This window comes from Pelodiscus sinensis, chromosome 1, assembly GCF_052426305.1.
Source record: "Pelodiscus sinensis isolate ZL-2025 chromosome 1, ASM5242630v1, whole genome shotgun sequence".
In the NCBI taxonomy this organism is placed as follows: domain Eukaryota; kingdom Metazoa; phylum Chordata; order Testudines; family Trionychidae; genus Pelodiscus; species Pelodiscus sinensis.
In genome coordinates this window covers 114,083,651-114,097,910 of record NC_143052.1, presented here as the reverse complement: position 1 = coordinate 114,097,910, position 14,260 = coordinate 114,083,651, and the positions used below count along the sequence as shown (strand labels likewise).

Sequence of the window (14,260 nt, the reverse complement as noted above, 5' to 3'; positions counted from 1 at the left end):
TGTTTAGAATAGGATAGAAATAAAGTCTTTCTTTTCCCTTTGTTAGATGTGGAATTGCACTGAAATTGCAGGAGAGGGTGACCAAGCACAGTGTAAGGGAGTGCTTTTGCATAAAGGAGTTATTCCCTTCCCATCTCTTTAGCTTGGTCAGAGTATATTAGGATTGCATCCACTGAATAGTACCTCTTATATATGGGAAGGCTATGTTTGTGTAAGCAAAGGTGTGAATTGAAACAAATATTGTGATACCAGTACAAAGTCCAGTGTAGACACTCTTATTCCTGTCCAAAAGTGTATTGTTTTTGGTTTAGCTCATATTACTTGGCAAGACGTTTAAGGTAAACTGATAAAAAGTCACACTTCCCCGTATAAAAATGTCCACATGGGGAGATTATACTAGTATAACCAGGGCTCGACAATTAGGGCAATCTACTCGCTCGTGACGAGTAGATTTTAGCCCGACCCGGCGCCTCAGCACAATCAGCGCATGCGCAGCGTGCCAAACCGCGCGGCTGGCGAGCTAGGCTCACCACCCCTTGTCAAGCCCTGAGTATAACTATACCAATCTATGTGATTTCATTCTCCTGTGTAGACAGGGTCTTACCCTCCGGGCCTTTATCCAATGCTACATATGCATTTCCATTCTGGCCTTTTAAATAATGACAGCTGTACGCTGATGCCAAGTGGTACCTAGTAGGGAAGCTCATCCTGGGTGGGAAGGGGGTAAAAACCTTATAACTGATTTGTTAACAAGCAGAGTTCAATAGTAAGTGTTGAAGCCGTCGTGGACAGGCAGCGGAGCTCAAGCGGAGGGGGGTCTGGAGAAGAAGAGTACAAGCTGCCCATTTCAGCTACAGATTTTTAGCCACTTTTAGCTCATTTTTATTATTTATAAAAGCTAACCTGGCAATTATTGATAGTGGCCACTAACTGCTGCTGCCACAAGCTTCTGGGGGCAAGGAAAGGTTCCACATTCTCCCTCTATTTTTAAAAAGAAGAAAAGAGCGAGAGAGAGAAAGATGTTTAAAATGAATGAGCCATTCACTCACCTGCGGGGGTATGCCATGGGAGGCTACTAGCATGTTTCATGGTTGGTGAAACATACAGGCAGTTGATTTTTTTGATCTCTGTGTATCAGTAATGGACACCTGGGGTGCATGGCTTACTGCTACTGTAGATCATTATTCTGAGACAAGAGGACTAGTGAATGTGCTTTATATTTAAGATGTGTGGGGTTGCAGCATACATGTCATGCAGCTTTTTTGTACTGACATTTGTAAAACAGTATCACAGAAAGCAGTGCAACCAGTTGCGACTTAGCCAAGAAAATGCAAGTTGACTATAACTACATGATATCTAACTGGAAATGTGGTGGAGCTGTGATGCATTTGCAGTGGGTGGATTTCCCATATAATGATCAAGTACAAGTAAATTGGGATTCTCCTGGAGCTAGATTGGAAATGTGGGATTTTCATTGGGCACTCTCTGCTCTGGGAATTTTACCACTGATTGGCAGGAGCAGAGTTAAACCTGCCCTGAAAGCTTTTGAAAATCCCACCTGCATTTCTTTCCCTATTGGGAGAGGAATTGGAGAGAGACTTAAAAACTGCAGACAAGTGGGATGAGTTTGAAAAGGCAGCACAAAACTGTGCCAGGACCATTAGGAGGCTATTAGTCATGCAATGAAATGGCAAGAAGGCAATCAGAAACTGCATAAACCAAGAAGGTGGTTTTAAACTGAGTACAAAATAGCTACAACTGGGCTTCCGCTCCTCTCCATTGACTAAATTATAGTTATGGATATGAACATTGTTCATATCATGTTTTCCCTTCCTCTCTTACATGTGCTAATCACTTTCAGCATATCATTTTTTCTTTGAAACCTGTGTACAGATTTACAATCTAAATATGACTATGCCTTTTTTCTGCTGTTCTTCAAGTAAAGTGAGACAGTTCTCCACAGCCAAACAATAGCTAAGTAACTACTGCAGCACTCGAGGATGTACTTGGGATCAGTAGTTACAATCAGTGAACTGCCAAAAGCAAAATGCATTTGTCTCTCTTATGTGATGTTTTGTCCAGCATTTCAAAGTCATTCTTTGTTTACCACTAGTTTGTGATCTCTTCTATATGGTGATTTTGATGTGTATCTCATTTGCATTAGGTGTATATTGCTTTTCTTTCTTTTAGAAGCTTTAGGAGGGGTCGGGGCAGGGGGAGGCTTTGACCTTGAAGACTTGGTTGTACATGAACCCACTAACTCACTTTCCAAAAGGAATCTGAACATCTCTTTCCTCCTGGAAGGAGAACGCTTTGCTGTGTGTTCTTTGTCTCACTAAGTTTTATCTAAACTTTATCTTAACTGCTTATAAGTCATTTTTAATTTTCACTTGAGGCAATGCCTCTGGGCAGTTAGCTCACATAGAGCCTTTTGAACAAATAAGAAAAAGTACTTATGAGGGGAAAGTATTTTTTATATTGGCAGTTTAATTTGATGAGATTTAATGCTGAAAATATTCATTCGGACTATAGTCATTGGTAAATTACAAACAGTTGATTTGAAATGTAAGAGTGCAATCTCTCTTGAAGCACATTAAGATGCTTTATAAATGACTATTAATTCTTTCCCAATAGATTAGTTTGCTTTATTACTCAAGACTATTAAATACAGTACAGCAAGGGTGGGGCACTGAAGGCCCAGGAACCAGATGCAGCCCCTGGCTTACGTGGATCTGATCCCTGAGACTTGGGGCTCCCGCCTCCCCCAGCACTGGGGAGCCCACACCAGTGAGGTGTGGGGATTTTTTTGATTCTCACTTGTTTGCAGCCCTCAACTGATTTTTCTGTGGATCAATGACCACGACCCCAAAAATGTTCCCCACCCCTGCAGTACAGGAATACAGCTGTAAATCTGATGCATTTATTTGATTTACCTAAATACATGGCATCTGCAAGTCTCTAAGGGTACGTCTATGCAGCAGTGCTAAAGCTGAAATAAGCTATGCAACTTCTGCCTTCTCAATTGCGTAGCTGTAGTCGAAATAGCTTATTTCTGCGTGTCTACACAGCAGGAAGTCGAAGTTAGAGCACTCTTCCTCTGACTTCCCTTACTCCTCATGAAATGAGGGTTATACGAGTTGGAGTAAAAAGTCCTCCAGCTCGACATTATTTTGACATTATATCAAAATAACTGCTTGTAGTGTAGGCGCGGGCTGTCTTATTTCGGAATAACGTCAGTTATTCTGAAATAACATTGCTGTGTAAATGTACCCTAAATAATGACAGTACTACTGCAAGCTTTGAGCTGGCCATTGTTGCCAACTCTTTGAGAGCTGTGTAAATTAATTAATACTTTTTGCCCTTTGCTGGCTGTTAAATGTTGCAAAGGATAAATTCTATGGAAATGAAGTATCCTAAAAGAGATGAGCAGGCTATTTTAGTGTCCTAAAATAGATTGCTTAAATGTTTTAAGTTTCAAGTTGCTTGGCTAAATAATGTTTGGGTTGTTTGCTTTGTAGAAATTATGAAGCACACAGTAAGGCACAGCCCAAGAGATATGCCAAATCCAAGTATGAATTTGTGGCAAGGAACCACAGTGAACTTTCTGTCATGAAGGATGAAATTTTAGAGGTAATGTAATGTACAGAAATGAAATTTCTAATCCCTCCCAGATCAAATGGTATTCTATCTGTGAACATTTTGGAGAATGATTCCTGGCATGCTAGTCAGAATAATTCTGAAAAAATATGGAAAGATCACTTATTTTATCTTGAATCTTAGTCAAGATACTTGGGGACTCCATGCTGAACTATCATTTGTTGCTATAGACCTAATCTCCTTTAATAGTTGGGTGGGATTTCATAGCTTTCTGCCATCTGAATTTTACTATTAATAATATTTGTATAAAAGGAAAGCCTAGAGATTCTATTCTTCCTGTCGTTGTTCATATACATGGCAAGAGACAGCCTCCGTCTTGAAGAGATTATAGTCTACATGGACAAGTCAGGCAAAAGGGAGGGAAGGAGAAACAGAAGTATAGAAAGGTGAAGAAGTGTCTTGCCTGAGGTTCTACGGCACATTGGGGACAGAGTCAGACTTGGGTCCGCTGTTTACCAGCTCAGTTTCCTGTTCATGGTGCTCTGTCTTCCAACTATTTACCTTCCCAAAATGTTATGATATCCTTGGGTTATTAATATTCTTTGCTGTCAGTTTAGAATGTGTACATTCATATCTTCTCTCCCACACACATCTCTGCTTACTTCCATTATACCCCATGTGAACTTATCGGTAAGGTCACTAGTCTTTTTTCCTCTTCCATATCCTACCTCTGTTAAGTGCCTCAGAGCCTGATGGGCCATGTGTACACTTGGAGCTTGAAGGTGGGATTCTCAGCTCGAGCAGACCTGCACATGGGAGCTTACACATACTAATGTAGCCCCGGTGGTATGGGCAACAGCAAGCCTTAGCATGGACTAACCCCACAGTGCTCAGCCCATGCAACCAGTGCTGCTGCTATTAGTACACTAGCTCAGTGACAGCTAGGGAGCATATTCATTCAAGATGGGAATCACACCCCTAGCTATTGAAGGTCAGATAGAGATGGGTGGTATTTCAGAATGTATAATTTTTTTTAAAATTGTACATATATACTATTTATGCCTCTCTCCCTACATCCTTCATATACCACTGGTTTGGTTCTAAGGACTTTAGGGGAGGAACTCTGTAAGGATAGTGCCAACTACATTGGAACCTGAGTCCTGAATTAAACTTCTAAATGCTACTAACTGTAAATATTAAATATGATGATACAAAGAAGATCTATAATGGTTCCTTTGAGACATCAATGAGAGCTGTGTCTTGGCACTAGAATCAATTATTTGTTTTTCTAAAGCATTCTTGGCTATTGACTGTGTTGGAAGCATTTGATTTTTGTACCAGTGGGGTATCTTATTTGTTGTCTCCTGTGGTGATTTAGAATAATTCTTTAGCTGAATCAAGCATAAGGGATAATATAGCTCAAGCTTAATTTACTGGGTTATGCTGCCTTTTATTAATTAAGTCCCTATCCAGTTGCCAGAAATCCCCATTTACCCAGCTCCCAATGTTCTATTAAAAAAAGTCACCACACACCCAAATAAAACTAAAAAGGAGATAAACATGTCGGCTACATCTAGACTGGCATGATTTTCTGCAAATGCTTTTAACGGATAAGTTTTTCCGTTAAAAGCATTTGCGGAAAAGAGCGTCTAGATTGGCACGGACTCTTTTCCACAAAAGCAGTTTTTGCGGAAAAGCGTCCGTGCCAATCTAGACGCAGTTTTGCACAAGAAAGCCCCGATCGCCATTTTCACCATCGGGGCTTTTTTGCACAAAACAATACTGCGTTGTCTACACTGGCCCTCTTGTGCAAAAGCATTTGCGCAAGAGGGCTTTTGCCCAAACGGGAGCAGCATAGTATTTCCGCAAGAACACTGACGATCTTATATGAGATAGTCAGTGTTCTTGCGGAAATTCAAGTGGCCAGTGTAGACAGCTGGCAAGTTTTTCCGCAAAAGCTGCTGCTTTTGTGGAAAAACTTGCCAGTCTAGACGCAGTCGTCATCTATTTAGTTTAGAATACGTGGGTGAATTGGTAGAAACAGGTGAATTATATTATATTAAAATGTACTTTCCCTGTATTAATGACCAACTATAGAATAGATGAGAAAAAACCCACCACCTTTCAATGTCCTTTTTCTTGTATGATTACTGATCAGGTACGTGCCTTCAAAACTGTTTAGAGGAAGTAAACTATTTATTTTTATTTTATCAACTCAGCTAACTGGGAAGATTCCAGATAATGTTTGTTCACTACTCTAAGGGTGGTCCACTCCCTGTCTGTTGACTGGGATGCATCTATGATTTGGTTTGGTTAGATTAGGTCAGAAGTGAGGAACCTCTTTTGGGTCAGGGGCTGCTGACCCACAGAAAAATCAGTCGGGGGCCACACACAAGTGAAGACGAACCCCCCCCACACACACTGACATGGTCCCCGATTGAGAAGGAGAAATATGCTCCTCACATTCCCCTCCCATACCAGAACCTAGAGGTAGGGGCAGCTTAGTAGATTTTGTGTTCTCCACTCCTGCAGTAGGTAAGCTTGGAGCACCAGTGTGGGCTCCCAAATGCTGGGGGAGGCCCTGAGCCTCGGGGGGGGGGGGGGGTAGAAGGGGGCAGGGTCAGGCAAGCCAGGCCTGAGGTTTCCCATCCCTGCATTAGATAAATCTTTATGTTATCAGGTTGTGCACCTTCATGATGTAATTTCAATCAATATAACCAAAAACAAAATAGGGAGAATGGCAGGTGGTGAGGGAGCAAAGGCATGTGATGAGGAAGGAACTATATCTGACTGAACAGTTGACAGTGGATGGAACAGATCCTGACAACTATGTGAGGCCTTTGCTTTATGTGATGCGGCGCAAGCCTCATATAAATGTTGTTCAACCTTTTAACATATTGTATCCAATGATTTCAGATTCTTGATGACAGAAAACAATGGTGGAAAGTTCAAAATAAAAGTGGAGTTGCAGGGTTTGTGCCAAACAACATCTTGGATTCACTGAGACCTCAGGAACCTGGTTTAGGACATCCCGAACCTGCATACAGTCACACCATACAGGTATCTTTTGTTCCTTAGAAAAAAATCCATTTATATTTTTAACAATCAAAGAAGGGAAGGTGGTTCAAAGCAGGATGAGAACAACAACAAAAATGTGTAAATTCTAGTGCAACCTCAAAATTATTCTTGCTCTATATAAGTTGATTTTTATTTCAATGCTAGTCTAAAATTTAAAAATATATATTTAATATAATAGGTCAGATCTTTTCCTTTGAATCTTCTGTTTTGTGATTAACAAACAACAAATATTTGTATCCTAATATGTACATTGTCCATTTATTTTAATTGCAAATACCCTTCGTATTTTGGTAGCTGTTGATGCCAAAGAAGGAGTTTGAATTATTTAAGGTAGGATTAACTTCATTCCTTTTCAGAGAGTGAACTTCAGTGTTCTTTCTTTTTCTTTTTCTTTGCATTTGGAAATATATATGAGTCTCTAATATCTAGTTCTCACAATTTGTAAGTTTATAAGGAAATAGGTATAGAACTCTGTGTGGTATTATGAGTGCCATAGAGTAGTGTGCTTGCTGTTTGAATTTGTGGAGCATTCATTTCTCAACGATAACCCCAGAGCACCAGTGGAAAAACGTATGCTAATGTTTGTCTAAAAGCTTTTGGCCTGATGTTGTTTTTCTGTTACATAATGGTGAGCTGAAGTATTTTATCTGCTCATTATATATGGGGAGCACAACCAGAACCCAGTACTGCAAAGGTAAAATACAAGGGTTCTTTCTATCCATGTAATTGCTCATATGAATAAGGATTTGCAGGATAAGGGCTTTTACAGTGTTGTAGCAGGCCAAAGGCTATATTTAGCTATAGATATCATGGTTTTTGAGAGCTTGCTTTTCGTTATGCTGTGTTGTTTCTAGAGATGGGCAAGCCAATTAAGATAAAGCAGAATTCCCAACCCTTCCCTTGAATCAAACTTGAATCCAAAATGCAAACCAAACTTCAACTTTATTTTTCTGTGATTAACTTGGTTCTCTATTATTCATTTTACTGTAGCCCCACATTTCTAGTTTCCAATACAAAATGGAAATTTTCATCTATTATTATTTAATATTTGTATTGCAGAGACACCTAGAGGTCTTAGTCAAGGTTCTCATGCTAGGTGCTGTCCACTTAAATTACACGAAAGAAGGTACCACCTTTTATGCTATTTCTGGCCTGACTAGGGATACTGAGAATCTTGTGAAACTAGTCTTGTAATATTTCCAGGCCAATATTGAAAACCCAGTAAGTTCAGACATAGTAGTTTAACTAAGTATCCAAAAGTGTGAGCACTTGCTTAAACTTGCATCAGTGGTCAAAGGGAGACTTTCATTGACTTCATTGGATTGTATCGAGTTTGCCTATCACTAGTTGTTTTCCAATAACATTTGAGCTCTTCTTTTTTATTGTGTGTGGAATGATGCATGTATCTTTATAGTGTTTTGAAAACTCTAAAAATCTGAGTTTGTTTGCTTATTTAAGTGCATGTATTTTATTTGTTTTGGAACCCCTTACCAGAAAAAAACCCACAGGTCATGAGAAGCTTTTAATACGTTTAGCATAATCATCTCCAGTTTTTGAAGGATTTTTTACATGAAATAATGAAGAACATTAAAACTATAAGTCCATCTTTTCACTTTTTCATAAAGCTCTCCCCACCTAATCATGGAAATTGAGAGATGTGTAATGGCTTTTAATGCTATAATATTTCCACCCTCCGACCATAGTGGATTGTTTCCTACAGTTCATTGTTCTTCTGCTTTGTCCAGTTTTAAATAATCCAAATGATGGGGTTTGAACCACTTCTCTAATGAAGCTATTCTGGGTTTAACAGGAAATTTTCTTTTATTCGCCTGAAGGTTCCTTTCTTTAACTTCATCCTGTTGGATATTTGTCAGTGCAGCTGGTGACTGTGTAACCCAAAAGAAAGAACTTGTATTTGATAAATTCAAGCCACAGGCAACTATTCATCCTACGAATAAAACAACAGTAGAGGAAATAATACATAAAGAAAGCCTTCTCCAGGCACCTGCAGGCTGTACTTTGCTTATTATTGTTGTTTGATTATTTAAAAATAATCACTAAATAATCCTAATCCTAGTCCTGGCTCTGTAAGGCAAATTACATTCGGTAGTACCATAAAGTATAAAGCTATATTAAAAAATCACCTGAGATTCAGTGCATCACAAACTTTTGCTTGGACTTAACAGTCACAGATGCAGAAGGTCTTCACATAAACACCAATGTCATCGTTTACTTAGTGATGAAGATTATAAATGTAAGTGCTCCTGAGCCTAGTCTCTGTCTCTCTCCAGTATTAATACAACCCATATTTATATAACATCTGAGCACCTCACTGTTTCCAATGTATGTAGCCTCACTAAACCCTGTGAAGTGCTATTATCCCCATTTTACTGAGAGACGCCAGATTAAATGACTTGTCCAAGGTTCCCCGGGAAGTCGCTGGCAAACCTGGGAATTGAACCTGGACCTCCTGAGTCTCAGACTGGCACCATAACAAGGGATGTTAAATTGTGAGTAATTGACTGATTGAATAGTCGATGAATTTTGAATTGGCTATTCGATTAGTTGATAGGGTGCCTCCACTTTCAAAGGCAAAAGCGCCACGTGGAGCCCCAGGTCAGCTGGGGACTTCCCTGCTGACCCTGGGCTCCATGCGGCACTGTCACTTTGAAACGCCGCAGGGAACCCAGTGTCAAGCCCTTCACAGCATTTCAAAGTGGCAGTGCCCCATGGAGCCCAGGATCAGCTGGGGACTCCCTCGCTGATCCCGGGCTCTCCACGGCGTTGCCCCTGGGGACACTCCAGCTGGCCCAGGGCTGCCCACGGTATTTCAGAGGCAGCGTAGCACCATGTGGAGCCCAAGGTCTGGCCCCAGGCTCTACGTGGAGCTGCTGCTTTGAAGTACCCCCTTCTATCTCCTTGCTGTCTCTGTGTGATAGAGGCAGCAAGAGGGGGGGGGAAGCGACTAATCGACTAACCTGTCGACTGTCCGATAACCAAATGCTTATTGGATAGTCAACTAGTCCTTCACATTCCTAACCATAACCTCCTTTCTGCTCCACTGAATGTGGAGTGGGGTGAGCTCTGGCTCCTATACAAAAAGTTCCAGTGCCAGCCCCGTGCTGAGCTGGTTTTTCCATGCTTTCAAACATAATGCTTCAGCACTGTCATGCTGTAATGAATGTTGTGGGAGTGTTTTATGTCAATATTTATTTGTTCATTTATGTATTTGTGGTGGTCTGCAAAGCATACGTGACAGCAGGGAAAATCCGCTTCATGGTGTGATGGCATTAAGGCCCCACTAAGACTGTCACATTTGTTTTTCTTACAATTTTTTCCAGTTGTAAGCCCTCTCTTGGTGAGATGAATAGCTAATGCATTAATTACTGCACTTAATTACTTGAATATTTTCATGATTGATAAGAAAGCCTTTTGCATACCAGCCACTGTTTGCTCCATAGGCAACCTCTGTCAGTATACATGGATGCAGATTTTGGATTAAACTCTTCAGCCTCTTAATAGGCTGGGTCTAAGATAGTTACATGGAAGTGAGTCCACTGTGCCTTTGGAAAAGGTGGCTGATGCAACAGACTTACAAGATGGATGAGACACTACTCCAGTCTTTACCTGTACAGCCTCTGAGCGGTGGAAAGCTCTCCCCTCTACTCTCGGATGGACTGTAGGAATTTGAAAATACTAAACTAGAAACACTCAAAATACTAAAATGGGTAACATTTTCTTTTAGCTCTTCAGCATTGCACACTGGTGCTTGTGCAAGGGTTTTATGCTAATATGACTTCCTGGTTGTCATAGCCTCTTACGATTTCAGCTATTTAATGTGCCTTTGTTACTGTGGAGCTACAAAGACAGTTTCATTGATGTCAGATAACGAATACCTTATGCATATTAATAATTTGCCAAGCAATCTAATAATTTCCTTTGTTTTAGTGATAACATTTCTAATGGAAATACAGCATATACAATATGTGTGTTTTCTCTTTATTTTGCATTTTATTCTGTTTTTTTAAAGTAAAATTGAGAGATGTCATGAAGAGATGTTATATGATAGGAATAGTCCTTGAGGCAGAGAAATATTATACCCTTTTTATAGATAAGCTTAGGCACAGAGGGCAAATTTCCACTCTTTGTTTTCAAATTTTGACTTTCAATGAGATTTAGGTTCCTCGGTCATTTGTAAAAATAGGAATTACATGCTGAAGTAACGTAAGAATTTTTTTAAATGTTTTGTGCAAAAGAACTTGACGATTTGACAAATGTCACTGAGGAATTTTGTAAAGCAACTGGGGATTGAATTTTGCATCCTGATTTCTGACTCGTTGTCTTCACCCTGAGGCCACGCCCTTTTAACCCTTTGCAGGTCAGAACTGTGGTGAATGAAGCAGGTCCAAATTGTACAGTAGAACCTCTATGGATAGTAATTTCATGCTCTAAGAAGACTATATCAGTAGGAGTATATTACCCGCCACCTGACCAGGATTGCGTTAGTGGCTGTGAAATGCCCAGGGAGATTAGAGTGGCTATAAAAACTAAAATTCCAATAATAGGGATTTCAACTATCCTCACATTGACCTGATACATGTTACCACAGGACAAGATGCAGAGATAGTTTCTTGACACTTTAAATGACTGCTTCTCGGAGCAGCTAGTCATAGAACACACAATAGGAAAGGCAGTTCTTCAGTCTGAAGAGGAGCACAGGATCTAGCCCAAAAGGTGAATATAGCTGGACTGAGAAGGGTAGGGGACTGAGAAATGTGAAGGGGACTCAGGGCAGCAGATTGGGGTAGGGGATTGGGGTATGTGGTAGGGCTTACAGTGGGGGGGTGCAGGAATCATGGCAGGGGGTGAGGGGTTCATGGTGGGAGGGGCCTAATGGGACCATCCACAGAGACAAAGGTGGCGCTGCTCTGGGGAGGGAGGGATAGTGCTGTGCTACCCGGCTGTGGCATGTCCTTAGGAGGTGGGAGGCAGCAATTTCTAGTCCTGGGCTCTCCTCAAGGGGGAACAGCAGTTCCCAGTCCTGGTGTTTCCGGGGGTGGGTGGGTGGGGGGGGTGATATCCATCCCTGGCCTCTCCTCGTGGGTGCATTACCCTGGATGGGGCATGGGCTGTGGCTCCTCGGCAGGTGGGGGGGGAGAGCAGGTCGGACTCTGCTCCAGGAGGGGTCAGTTCCCAGACTCTCTTTGGGTGGGAAGGGCACCTTCTCTGAGGGAAACAATTGCTGGGTAGGTGCCTGAATGGTTGTGGGAGAAGTATGGAACAGGGTGGGGGCGTTTTTGAGAGGGATTTTTAGGGATCCTAGCTGACCCGTAGCCTTTCCCATTCAGATAGGCACATCTGCCCAGTTTGCTTATGTTTCCTGCACAAAGTTCCCTCTAAGGTGCGTGGGCACACACCAAAAATGTACCTCTTGTCCATCTCCTCAGAATATCTACAGAGTGGTTGCTCAGCTGCTCTGGGGCGTGGCTGGGTGGCGGGTGGTGGCTTCGCCCCAGGAGTAGCAGGGCAGCCAGCATGTAGCCCTGGCCCTAGCTTCAGCCCTTCCCCAGGGCTGGAGCTGCAGGCCATGTTGCGGGCAGCTGCTCCTCCGGCGGCCCAGGCCAAGGCCAGAGTCCGAGCCTGAGCCGTGTCATAGGAGACAGGAGGTGGCTCCTCCAGCAGCCCTGGCCAGGGTCAGAGCTGGAACCGTGTCATAGGCAGCAGCTCCTCCAGGAGCCTCAGCTAGCGCCAGACCCTGAGCCACTTTGCAGGTGACTGCTCCTCTGGCAGCCCTGGGTGGGTCCAGAGCCCGAGTTCACGTTGCAGGCAGCATGGCCCTGCTGGGGCCAGAGCCAGAGGCTGCATGGCAGGCAGCAGCTGCTCCAGCAGCCTCTACTGGTGTAGGAGTAGATCCTGCCAGGCTGGAGCATCTCTGCCCGTGGGGTGCTAGGCCCCACAGAGCTGGAGCAGCCTGCCGGTTGACCATAAGTAGTAAGCATCACCCAGTAAGGGCGATATTAACTATTCACATCTCTATTTTGAGTCTGAGTTTAATAGTTGGTCTTTATTGTTTTCTATTGATTGCATGTGCTAGGTTGGTTTTTGTTTTAAAACTGCCCAGCTGGTGGCCATTTTTGGGCTTTTAAAAGATTTTAAATAAGAAGCATTATTTTTTGTGTTTTATAGGAATACCTATAGTTATTTTTTAATTATTATTTTAATGATAATTGTTACTGTTTTAATTGCTTTATTATTGACAAAAGGATTGTGGGTGTTTATTTTGGGTTTCTCTTTTTATTTTCATTTATTTTATGTTTAATATTAATCACTTAAGGGGGAAAAAAGTTAACCTTTGTGAAAGCATCAGGACACTTGGGGTATGTCTAGACTACATGGCTCCATCGACAAAGCCGTGTAGATTAGGTTTCTAGATGTTGGGAAATGAAGTGGCTATTTAAATAATCGCTGCTTCATTTACATCAAAATGGCTGCCGCGCTGTGCCAATCAGCTGTTTGGCGGCACAGCGTGGTAGTCTGGATGTTCCGTGGTCGACAAGGGAAAACATTGTTGACGGCCCCATTATACCTCATGGATTCTCCAGCAACCCTCTGTGTCTGGCAGTGTGTCTTCCAACCCCCCATCCCATGCCTAACCTGGGCCTGTGGGCAGGACACAGTGAGGAAAGCTCACTGCTATAACTAGTGAGATGGCTGCCCTCTGTTTTGGCACCAGAGCATCACCATGTGGATGAAAGATGTAACTGCAGTGCCTCTCCAGCAGAATATATGTTCAGGGGGAAGCAAAGGATTTGTGGGGCACATGAATTCTCTGTGTGTGTACTGGTGCAGAATTTCCCCAGGAGTAAACTATAGCAGAGATGGGCTTAGTCAGTATTAAAAGGGAGATTTTCAAGAGAAAATTAAAATGTTGCAGCAGTGTTTGAGCTTATTAAGAATTCGTTATGGTTATAGAGCTAGAAGTAATATACCTCTTTCTAATCTCTGAGCATACCCTCCAGTGCGAGGCCTCATGCTCCTATCTATCTATATATTGAAAGAGAGCCCTTTGTTTCAATGTCTAAGCACTCGTGCACATACAAAAATAACCTTGGTGTGGTGGAAATAAAGCCCTTCCTTCCAGGAATTGATCATGCATGTTTAGGTTTAGTTGGTCCTTAGTTTTATTTTAATTGCCAGAAAAAGTTATGTTACCTTTTGGCTTTATAAACTGGTAAATTCCATTTTAACAACTCTAGTTAAATTGCCCCAAATATTATAGGTTCAGCAAGAACAAATTTTAATGTAAATTTTCCCCATTTTTTCCATTTAGAAAACCCACACACATATAAACTGTTTTAACTGTTTAAGAGCTGTGTAGGCTACTGAGCACTCCAATTTTTACTGTAATACTGTAAAAATGCACAGTATTACCCCAATCTCACCTGACAGGGTTTTTTTAAGGGCCAAAAGTAGATGTCATTTGTATCTATTCAAAGGTACATTTTAAAGCAGACTGGTTACTTAGTAAAGTGTCATTCATGTTTTTGGTGTTTTTCTTAATGACCCTTTAAAAAAAAGTTGCATT

The 14,260-nt window shown here is 41.7% G+C and overlaps 1 protein-coding gene across 8 annotated transcripts in view; it reads left to right on the top strand.

Moving 5' to 3' along the window:
• EPS8 (EGFR pathway substrate 8, signaling adaptor) overlaps window positions 1-14,260 on the top strand; it is a 226,504-nt gene that overhangs the window by 188,948 nt on the left and 23,296 nt on the right. For all 8 annotated transcript variants that reach the window (XM_089769524.1, XM_089769530.1, XM_089769528.1 and 5 more), the window contains 2 exons: window positions 3,519-3,630; window positions 6,514-6,657. In XM_089769524.1, coding sequence (XP_089625650.1) covers window positions 3,519-3,630; window positions 6,514-6,657 — 256 coding nt within the window. The remainder of the gene's footprint in view (window positions 1-3,518; window positions 3,631-6,513; window positions 6,658-14,260) is intronic.